Genomic DNA, 12,201 nt, shown 5'->3' with positions numbered 1-12,201 from the left:
CATACCTTGTTCCACACAACTAACTTTGGTATTGATGCCACATCCAACTCTGTAAGTACTTTATCAACAGCATCTATCTGTTGATTAGCTAGTGGGTGACTGGAATTTCACATCAGGAAGATAATAATCAATATGTAAACTGCCAGATAGAAGTACAAACAGAATACATAATATTATATTGAATTCATACCTGATGTCCACAACATGCACTAAAAGAGACGACTCAGATATTTCTTCTAGTGTCGCTCTAAATGCAGCTACCTGTGCAAGGACATTTACACAATATTGAAAGAGTCTTTTAAATTTAATGTTCTCAACATGTCATTGAATATCAATAAATTGCAATGTATTAATTATATTGAGTTTTCTTATCACTAGATGGCAGTATCAGATATTCAGATGTCTCTAAGAAGACATCCACGTACTTTGCATAATATATGCACATTAAGCAGTAAAGGATTCGAGTCTTGTAAGTGTCTAGCGTGCATGGTTACACAATAATTATATATGAAAGGAGAATTTTTTTCTAAAAGGCAATATCAAACAAAAAATAATACTGCTGATCGGACAAAGCACTAGGCAATAAGATTGCATTTGGGAACACATTTGCATTTTTAATGTGCATTTAGAGAAAGGGGCTTGGGTGAATGTGTAGTTGTGAAATGATTTGAGTGTTTCGTAAACAATAGATGAAAAGTGTATTTTAAATGTGCATTGACATAAGTGTTGTTTGATAAAATTATATTTCAAAAGTCTATTGAATATTATATGATAATTTTACCCTTCAAACATTTTTAATATTTATTCAAAAATGAATACATATTTTTCATTTAAATTAATAAGTAAATAAATAAATAAAATAAATAAACGTACATAATCTTACAAAATTTTGTACAGCCCATATAATATATATATATAAATGAATGTAAAATAATTTAAAGATAAATAAATAAAATTTCAAACTTGTGAGAAAAGGGGCGATGATAAAAATTGAAAGAATGGATGAGGAAACGCTAAAAAATTATATTAGCATCCCGTAAATGTTGAAATGCTAATACTACCTTAAGGTCACATTAGCATTTGAGCATTTTTAATGCAGCATCCAGGCCAAATATGATTTTAAAAAAAAATACCAAACACCAATTCATATTTAAAATGTGCATTGGGCCCTCAATGCACATTTCAAATTTGTTCCCAAATGCACCCTAAATGTATGGTCTAGTATAAAGACAAAGTAGTGATTTCAAAAGGCACTCGGGCACTCGCCTAGGCGCTTGGGCGAGGCGAGGCCCGAGCGCCTCATTTAATGTCCAAGCAGTGCCCCTAGGCAAGGCGAGGCCCAAGCGCCTCATTTAATGTCCAGGCGACGCGCTTCAATCCAGGCGTCAGGTGCTTCGGGTGATTGCCCGAGTTAAATCAAGTGACTGAACCAATGTTTTAGGTCTAGTTCGGTCTCATTTGCGTTAGTTGATTCAATCAAACCAACTAAAGCACCGATATCAACCTCCCTCACGACTTCCCCAACCCTAACCCTGCTCGTGATTCTACCGCCGACATTTCCTCTCTAATGTCGCTGCCCCTCTCCACTGTCGCTGCTCTCCACTGCCGCTACCACCGTCGCTACTCGGCGCTGCCACTGCTCTCAATCAGCAACTTCGGTCTTAGTCTTCTCACATCGACTGTACTTAGTATACTGCTAACAGTATACTGGTAATAGTATTTTTTATTTATTAGATTATTAATATATTATTTTGATTTTAATACTGCTAATCTTTATTTATTTGAAATTATTATTAGGATTTCAGGATAAATGACAAGTGTACAAAGCAACTCAATAGATTCTCTAATGACAACAAAAAAAGATCCTACATGGAAGTATAATTATCTAAAAGATCTTAAAGATCCTAATGCGGTGACTTGCATCTTCTATGATAAGACTACTAAATGTGATATTTTTCGTGCAAAACAACATCTAGTAGAAAATATTAAGAATGCAACAGTTTGCAAGAAGTGTCCACCTGAGGTAAAAGAAGAGTTGCTAGGTTATATGAATGAAAAGAAGATGCAAAAGAATGAATCTTACAGGAATTTACTAGAAGATAATATTGAATATATCAGGGATAAAGAAGAAGATTATTCTATGAGTGTCAATCCAAGTGAGAAAAAAATACACAACAGAAGTTATAAGTACTAAGAAGGGTAAAAAAGGACCGATAGATCTATATATGTTTCAAGGATCACAGAAGCAATAAGGGCAAGCAGAAGGCTCAAAATTAAGACAAACAAATATAAGTGATGCTTGTGCTAAAGAAATAAGAGGATGAATAATTCAGCACATTGCTAGCTTCTTCTATCAGGATGATCTTCCCCTTAGTACAACTCGTTTAGATAATTTTAAGAAGATGATTGAAGCTATTGGAAGATATAGTGCAAGATTAAAACCTCCAAGTTATTATGAGATGCGAGTTCCATTGTTGAAAAAGAGTTGAATTATACAAATGACTTACTAAAGTGCCATAAAGAATCATGGGCAACACATGATTGCTCTATTATGTCAGATGCTTGGACTAACAGGAGTCGCAGGAGTATAATTAATTTTATGGTTAATTGTTCTTTAGGGATTATGTTTGTGAAGTCAATAGATGCTTCATCTTTTGTAAAATCTAGAGACAAGATATATGATTTGCTTGACAAGTTCGTGGAAGAAATTGGAGAACAAAATGTCGTTCAAGTCATAACCGACAATGGAAGCAACCAGTGATTTAAAAAACGCTAAGCGTCAAAAGGCGCCAAGGTACAAAAATACCCGAGGCGCTAAAATATAAAAATATATAAATTAATTAATAAATATAATTATTTAAATAAAAATATGATATTAAATTAAAAAATCTTACAGAATCACAATATCACATTAACAAAAAAATTTTAAAATTCAAAAAAATAACAATAATTTCAAATAAATAAAACTAGCAATATTAAAATCAAAATAATATATTATTAATCTAATAATTAAAAAAATATTATTACTAGTATACAGTTAACCGTATACTGTTAATATCAAGGTTCGCAATATCGTACCGTACCGGTATTTCGACCTGGGCTCGGTACCAGTACAGTACGGTATATCGAGCGGTACACCCAGGTGTACTGAGTCTGTAGCACTGCTACAGTGCACTCGGACCGGTAACAGTCGGTCCGCGTACCGACAACCTGTCAGACCGGTACGTACCGCCCGTACCGGGCGGTACGGCTCGGTACGGCAGACCCTAGTTAATATACTGTTAATAGTATACTATCGAGTCGATGTGAGTAAAGGAAGAAAGAGTATCAGTAGCGACAATGGCAGTAAGAGTGGGAGCGACGATAGTGGCAAGCAACGACAGCAGCGGTAGTGGCAGCGTCAGCGATAGCGGTAGCGGTGTAAGTAAGACTGAGGCTCCTGACTCAGAGAAGCAGCAGTAGTAGTAGGAGCGGGAGCGGGAGCGGCGATAGTGACAACGACAACAGCGACAGCAACGGCAAGCAGCGACAATGGCAACGATAGTAGAAAGAGGCAGCGGCAGTAGAGAGGAAATGTTAGCGGCAGAATCGCGAGTAGGGTTAGGGTTGGGGAAGTCGCGAGAGGGATGTTGGGAGGTTGATATTGGTGCTTTAGTTGGTTCAATCGAACCAATTGAAGCACCGGAGACCGAACCAAACGTAAAACATTGGTTTTATCGCCTGGTTTAACCCGGGCGCTCACCCGAAGCGCCCGACGCCTGGGCTAGGCGCTCGCCTCGCCTGAGTGCCTAGGCGAGCGCCCGAGCGCCTATTGAAATCGCTGGAAGCAACTATATATTAGCTGGTAATATTCATCTTTTGAATTTTTTAATTTTTCATTACTTTATTTTTAATTAAATGTGTTAAAATCTAAAGTCTTATCATTTTTGTTATCTTTTGTCTTAGGTAAATTACTTGAAATAAAAAGACCACTTATATTGGATTCCATATGTGGCATATTGTATTGATTTAATATTAGAGGATATTGAAATGATCTCTAACATTAAGAAAACTTTAGAAAGGGCAATCTTTGTTGTTGGATTTCTATAATCATGCTGAGGCTTTCAATATAGTGATTGCACAGGCAACAAAGAATTGGTGAGATATGGTGTCACCCGATTTGCTACTTCATTCTTAATATTATACAGAGCGTGCATCGTCAAAAACATAACTTGAGAAATATGTTTACCTCTGAGAAATGGGTGACAAGAAAATGGGCAAAAGAAGCAAAAGGCAAGAGGGTCACTGATATCATCTTAATACCATCCTTTAGAATCATGTAGTTTATCTATTAAAGGTAATGGGCTCTCTTGTTCGAGTCCTTCAATTGGTAGATGATAAAAATAATCCTACAATAGGAGATGTTTATAAGGCTATGGATATAGCAAAGGAGACGATTAAAATATCTTTTAATGAAAATTAAAAAAAAAATAAGATTTTTTACATTAATTGACAAAAGATGAAATTATCAACTTCATCGTCCCTTACATGTAGTAGGATATTATTTGAACCTATAATTCTTTTATAAGATTAAATATGTTGGGTTTGATGCAAAAGTTTTAGATGGATTATATCAGTACGTTGCAAGCCTTGTGGTGCAAGATAAGATTATTTGTGAATTATCTCTATATAAAAATGCCGAAGGTCTTTTTGGAATTCCAATGACAGTTCAATCTAGGACAACTACATCCCTAGGTATTAATAATTTGATATAATTAATTTTAACTATAATATGTTACTATGTTATTGCTAATAATAACATAAATTTTGCAGCTAAATGGTGGAGTTTATTTGGAAATTCCACCCCGAACTTACAACAATTTGCTATCAAAATACTTAATTTGACATGTAGTACTTGGGTTATAAACGAAACTGGAGTGTCTTTGAGCATGTAAGGATCACTAAATATTTTTGTTTCAATTAATTTATTTATTTAGATAAATATATTAATATATTTTTAAATTATATGAAAAGATAGATTCACTCAAAGAGAAGAAATCAGTTGGAACATCAACGATTACACGATCTTGTCTACATAAAGTATTATCAAGCTTTGAAAACTGGTCATGATTTACGAAATAGAATTGATTCAATCTCATTATAAGATATTGATGATTCAAATGAGTGGTTAGTAAGAGAAATGGGTGCCAACTTGCAAGATGCCGAAGACGAGCTTATATTTGAAGACGATAGATTAATATAGGGAAATGTGGCAAGAGCTTCTAGTGTTGGAGAATTATAAACATATACAAGACAGATGATGAAGAGAAAAATGAGTACAACAGCATCAAACTCGACTCCTGCTATTGTTAAAGACATAGAGAATGAAACATATTTTGATGAAAAAGAAAAGAGGAAGAGGACGAACTCAATGAAGATGATTTGTTTGAAAATGACGATAATGTTGATTATGATGAATGGCTTTGATGTAAAATTTTATTGTTTTGAATTTTGAGACTTTTTGTTAATGTGACATTATGACTTTGTACTTTAGAATTTCTTAATTTAATATCATATTTTTATTTAAATAATTATATTTATTAATTATATTATATATTTTTATATTTTAGCGCCTCATTTCGCTTGGGCGAGCACCTAGCGCGTTAGGGGTTTTTAGACCTTGACACCTTTTGACACCTAATGCTTTTTAAATCACTAAGATCAACGATTTAAAAAGGCGCTCGGGCGAGGCGAGGCGAGGCGAGGCCCGAGCACCTCGCTAATCTCCCAAGCGGCGCGCTTCAAATAGGCGTCGCCTGGGCGCTCGCCCGAGCCCAGGCGCTGGGCGCTTCGGGCGAGCGCCTGGGTTAACCAAGGCGACCAAACCAGGATTTTAGGTCTGGTTCGATCCTAATTCGATCTCCGATGGTTAGTTGGTTCAATCGAACCAACTAAAACTGCTATAAGTGACAACCGAACCCTAACCCTCGCCGCTGCCGCTCCCGATCCAGATCCCGCTGCTCGCCGCTGTCGCTGCTCGCAAATGCTGCCGCTGCTGCTCGCAAATGCTACCGCTATCGCCGCTCGCGCCTCCCGCTGCTCGCCGCTCCTGCTCCCGCTCCTTCTCCTGCTCCTACTGTCGTTGCTCGCCGCTATCGCTACTCGCAAACGCTGCAGTTGTCGCCGCTCGTGCCTCCCGCTGCTCGTCGCTCCTGCTCCCGCTGCTCGCCACTGTCGCCGCTCGCCACTGCTGCTTCCTCTTTTCTCAGTCAGCAGGCTCAGCACCCCCTTACACTTCCTTCTTCTCCTTTTGTTAACAGTATACTATATACCAAGGTTTGCCGTACCAGACTGTACCGCCCGGTATGGGCGGTACGTACCGGTCCGACAGGCCAGCGGTATGCGAACCGTTCCGTACCGTACCGACACTGTAGCAATGTACAGTAACACTGTAGCAGTGTACAGTGCTCGGTACACGTGAGTGTACCGCTCGATACACCTGGGTGTACCGAGCGGTATACCGTACCGTACCGGTACCGAGCCCGGGTCGAAACGCCGGTACGGTACGGTACGACGAACCTTGCTATATACTGTTAATATTGTTATGTTTATTTGAAATTACTAATTTTCAATATTGTTAATAGATTTTCTTAATTTAATAGCATATTTTAATTTAAAATTTTAGATAATTATATTTATTAATTATATTATATATTTTTATATTTTAGCGCCTTGCTTCGCTCGAGCGAGCGCCTAGCGCCTCGGGCATTTTTGGACCTTGGCACCTAGCGCTTTTAAATCACTAACTAAGATAAGATCATATTAAGCCTCCTTAAAAATATTCTTTCATAAAAAAATCGTTTTTCTTTTCCTCTTATCGAATTTAACTTACCCTCGATCTTACATATTGGCCAAGGACGTCAATTCTATTTAAACTTTTCCTCCCTCTCCCTCCATGTCATTTACCCTCTCATCAATGAGAACCTGACCAACCCTGACCAATTACTAAGTTTCTGATTCCAAGGCCATATATTTCCTATATTAATCCTATTTTTTAAACATTTTTGGATCCCATGAATTCATATCACAGTTAGACATATCAAATAGGTCATGTGCGGAGAAGTTAGAAAAACAACAAGGACTAAACCTTCGATGCCATAAACTAATTTATGTAGTTGTTACTAAGCTAGCCCCTAAAGGCAATCAAACTTCTCCAAACTTATTAAATCTAAAGTAAATTCAAAGTAGTATTGAGTTATTGACACCAAATCCTTGAGCTACATTTTCTTGGACCAGAATGACTCGAGTTAGTATTTGATGCCGAGGCTACAGCTTTGTTTTTATCTTATGGGATTTAGGCTGCGGTCATGCAGCAACATGAAATTAATACCATCTCTTTATAGGCTCTCCATATCAAAACTAAATGTTGAATGAATGGGAACAAGTTATAGAATCACATACGAGCATTGTAGGTAATTTCTGAATGAAACCCACAGTATCAGTCAAGAGGAACTCGCTTCCATTTTTCATCTGTTCATTTCAAAACATGTACCATTAGAAATTCCCATAAAAAAAGAAAATGCTAGACTGATTTACATTCAATTACCAACATCTGAAACAAAAGAGCAAATATTGTACAATATTAGCAGCAGTAAAGAAACCTATGCAAAAGAATTATAAACTAATGAAATTAAACATATACATGACTAGGGTGAGAGGTAGATTTCTAATATCAAAGGCATGCAATTTTGATATGCTGTGAGCACAATACAATTGGGGAGAATAAAAGAAAAAATCGCTGCCGCTGAAATAGGTCAAAAGTTGGCCTAACCATAGTCTAAAATATCTGGCATCAATGTGGCACAGTTTTTCGGCATGGCTTGGTACAGGACTCCTCATGGTAGCTGAAACTTTTATCATCAGATCCATGACATTCAATATATAGAATAAACTAGATAGCAAGGTTCACCGTACCGTAGCATACCGCTTAGTGTGGATGGTACATATCAATCCAACAGGAGATCGGTACAAGCAATGGATACCGGTCTATCGATATGTCTCATCGTACCATGTGTCAGTATATTAGTACATGACGTACCGATGGCTGGTCAATACACTAGTACAAACCGATAAGATGAACCATGCTAGATAGAATAAATAACATATACAGCTATATATTTCATGTCTCCACATAAACTTGTTATATTAGTTGGATTTATGTAGTAATTAGTAAACGCTCAATTAAATAAGGATCAGAACTTGGACATAGGGACACTAAAAGACAAGACCCTACACCTCAAGTGGCAACCAAGTACCAATACGTATGGGATTTAGAATAAAAATGACTGATACTATAGCCTCAATCAACGATTTGGATAAGGTTAAAACTTAAGACCCAAAATTTCAAACAGTAAGTGGATATTAAGTTCATAGCCATCAGGAACTGCAGGATGTTCTTTACATATTTAAATGTTTTAACTAAACAAAAATGTAGCAGGGGGTATTTAGTTTGGTTTCATTTGCATGAAGCGATCTGAATGCAGGAATGTAATTTACATGCATAAGTATCTATATTAAGCATAAGATAAAGAACAGGTGGGTTTTTTATTTTGATGGTATTTTCGTAAGTATCGGTAAAAACCAGGATTAGACCCTGAATTGTCCCTATAGATTCCTAACACTAACTTGGACAAAATTTTTTGTATGCCAAAGAAAATTTTCCAAGTCAGAAGAGATTCAATATGTGATGTCAACGGGACCTTATAACCTGAAACCCAAACCAAAATCTGACCCAATATGGATACTCATTTTGGATCTATTAACAAAACTTGATGAGCTCTAGATTCTAGTTTGATAACTGATGACAATAACCAACATGCACTTAACCCAAAATGCTAGGTATGGATCAAGAGGATCCATAGGCTTGACAAATTCAAATAAATATCCCAGTGGGTCTGGCCTAATCACATACCTAGTTCATGGCAATCAACGCCTGTAGTTTAGTAGAATGACGATTATCCTAAAGATCCCAGAATCTATTTTTCATCAACCCATAAATCACAAGGATTTACCCAACACAAATTCCAAACAGTGGGCCAGAGCACAGTCAGTTAGCTGGTCAATCAGACCGGTGGCTGTAACTGACACTCCCATTATATTTAGGACTATTTAGTGAAGAAATTTGATCTTTTTTCAAAATTTAAAAGCCTATGCAACAGAAAATCCTTTGAACTATATTATATAATTAGGCATACCTCAATTCCTCTAATAATACGGACAACAAAATGTAAACCCAAAATACAGGATCTAAGGTACTACCTTTGGGTCAACATCTGACATGGAAAACATAAATTTCTTCTTGGACTATAAAATGACTTTTACAGCTCAAATAAATACACGTGGTTCTCAGTTCCATGGTGATCTTATCTGCTTTGGAAAGCAATAGATCTTGAATTTTTTTTACAGAATACATCATATCAAATCATAGTTACTCAAAAGTCTCAAATTCCCCTAGTTTAGATTTTGTTATTGTATTCTTGGGAACAAGTATCACATAGGTACATTGATGAAATTTTCACATATCAGCCACTCATCTCATGCACTAATGACAACTTACCCTTAATGTGAATCCCTTTTCTTTCACTTCTTTAATATTTGAGAAATGCAGGAAGTTCTAGCTCCATGATCTGTGATTTTGCATCTTAGAAAAGTGGTCAAACCAAGGATTGAAATATCGTATCGTACCGGAGTTTCGACATTCGCTCGGTATGGTACGGTACTATATACCGAGCGATATACCGTTCGGTATATATAAATATATATATATAAGTAAAAAAATTTCTTTTATATATATATATATATATATATATATATATATATATATATATATATATATATTATAAATAAAAATAAAAAAGAATTTTTCGGCAACGTGACGTCGCCTTTTCCCATAGGGAGAAAGAGGTGACATCGCCTCGTATTTATATTTTATATATATATATATATATATATATACCGCTCAGTAGTGAACGGTCCGTGTACCGGCCTGCTGACGGACTGGTACATACCGCCCGGTACGGGCGGTATTATTCGAAATTATAATCCTTGGGACAAACCTTCCCTTTTGTGACACATTTTCTTTCTTTTTCTCATTTCAATTTTGTGGTGTGACTATATAACATAGCCAAGATCCATATAGCCAGCCCCAAACAGTTGGGACATCACAGCTTGTTATCGTTGTTGTACTATATAGCATGAGAAAGTATTAGACTGTTTTTGTGTAAATCTTTAATGGCAAAGGTGCAAATGAAAGGTGGTGGTCTGGGGAGTTGATAAACATGCCCTGTGGTGAAGTGGCAGGGAGGTGGGTGGCAGAGAATAAAGCACAGAAGTTGTTAGATTACTGAAGTTAAGGTGGTGGATGCAAAGATGAGGGTAGCAAGACAGAAGACATCAGAACATACATGGTGAAAAGAACTAATGAAATGCCCCCCATATTTGTCTATGTAGCAGAGTCACAAAGAAGTAGGTATCAAATCCTAAGTAAGATTTAACAGCATTAAACAAGATATTTTTAACCGAGGTGTAGGCAAGACATGCAAGGAAAAAACAAGTATGCAATTTACCTTGTAATATGGATCTTATCTAAATGAAATTATGAAAGTGTTATTTCAATTAATTTCATTATTTTCTGTTTTGAAGAGTGGACCTGGACAGGTAGATGACATGTTCTATAGAGAATCCTGCAATGACTACAAAAAACACCTCTTTTTTTTTTTTTTTTTGCTTAAGATGCTTCAAGTAGTAAACATTTGTTCAGTTTTCCTCAACTCTAGCAAACTGCAGCTTCACTCAATTAGAGAAGCATAGTTTGAAGTTTGAACTAACCACTTAAATTGCAAAATGTTACCTGGACCCTTCTGGTAGTTGGATCTAGTGTAGCAAAAAGCTGATCCTCAGCAAGAACATCAGCTCCGGTCAGGCGATTCAAGAGTGTACTTTTCCCAGCATTTGTGTAACCAACCTAAATACTTTTCTTCAATTTACTTCTACAGAAAGTTAAGCATCACCAGTAATCATAGGTTCTTACCAGGGACACAACAGGAACAGGTACTGATAGGCGACGATTACGATATTGCTTCCGATGTTGCCGAACAGACTCTAACTCTTTTCTCAAAGCACTAATCTGCATTGATAAATCTTTACACAAATGAATTAGTAAAGTGTAAAATTAACATCAATCTACAGTATAGTAGGATGCATTGCTCTACCACAACATTTGGTCCTAACCAAGCAAAAGAAGTTATAATAACAAAAAAGAGGACACAATAGGACCTAAATATTTGTGTTCATAACAAGAAAAAAAAATTACTTAAAAATGGGAAGACCTTAGTAGAAATCTAAAAATAATGTTTGTAGATATGGAAAATAGGTATGATATTGTCAACTTAGACAAATGAGGGGGCTTTAAAAGTGAAAAAAGAAAAAAAAGGTTCCATTGGTGTTTTTATCTATAGCAATGATTTTGTGGGGGAAGGAAGGACAGTCAATATTTGCATGCCACTAATAAAAGGCACAGGAAATTCTAAAAAACAATATTTGCATGGCCTTGTAAGCCCCTTCAAGCCATCACATTCACCTTATAGAATCCTATATGCAGCACTGCTTCCATCAATATAACTTGCTTGAACCACATTTATAGTACTCTCTGCAACAAGGAAAAAAATGTAGGTGAGGAAACTCAAAAGCTGACCTGAGTACGCAAGATACGCTTGTCCACTTCAATTTGTTTCTCTCCCATTCCCTTAACCTTGCCACCTGCCTGACGTTCAAGATGAGTCCACATTTTTGTCAACCTGGGAAGCTGGTACTCCATTTGCGCTAAAGCAACCTAAAAATAAGATTTTTATCCCTTAAGTATGATAAAGAAGCCCAAACATTACAAAGGTTGGCTCAAGATTACAAGATATATAGAAGGCATGTGGAACAACAGATTTGAGACTAATGTCAGCAATCCTTAACAGATCACTCATAGCACAGGAAAAGTGGAAATAACAAAGGAAAGGAAGAGTTAGCTTCCAACCTCTGTGCAAAATGGACATCAATAAAAACACATTTTCTAAAATCCTTGCAATTTTTTTACCCTTTAATTAATTGGGGTCTAATCTCTACACAATCATAGGGAATTCTTGTTCATGTTGACATGGGTTTTACAATATTACC

The 12,201-nt window shown here is 36.4% G+C and overlaps 1 protein-coding gene across 4 annotated transcripts in view; it reads right to left on the bottom strand.

Moving 5' to 3' along the window:
* The window catches only part of LOC135679021 (uncharacterized), a 31,362-nt gene that overhangs the window by 11,121 nt on the left and 8,040 nt on the right, over positions 1-12,201 (bottom strand). For 3 of the 4 annotated variants that reach the window (XR_010515141.1, XM_065192369.1, XM_065192367.1), the window contains exons 5-10: positions 11,732-11,869; positions 11,069-11,164; positions 10,889-11,002; positions 7,441-7,509; positions 191-261; positions 6-99 (exon numbers count right to left, since the gene is read on the bottom strand). Coding sequence is in view for 3 of the 4 variants with exons in the window: in XM_065192369.1 (XP_065048441.1) it covers positions 6-99; positions 191-261; positions 7,441-7,509; positions 10,889-11,002; positions 11,069-11,164; positions 11,732-11,869 (582 nt within the window). In the remaining variant the exon portion in view is untranslated. The remainder of the gene's footprint in view (positions 1-5; positions 100-190; positions 262-7,440; positions 7,510-10,888; positions 11,003-11,068; positions 11,165-11,731; positions 11,870-12,201) is intronic. The other variant, XM_065192368.1, reaches the window with a different exon arrangement.

The sequence above is a fragment of the Musa acuminata genome, chromosome BXJ1-7 (genome assembly GCF_036884655.1).
Source record: "Musa acuminata AAA Group cultivar baxijiao chromosome BXJ1-7, Cavendish_Baxijiao_AAA, whole genome shotgun sequence".
In the NCBI taxonomy this organism is placed as follows: domain Eukaryota; kingdom Viridiplantae; phylum Streptophyta; class Magnoliopsida; order Zingiberales; family Musaceae; genus Musa; species Musa acuminata.
This window is presented reverse-complemented; position numbering and strand designations above follow the sequence as displayed.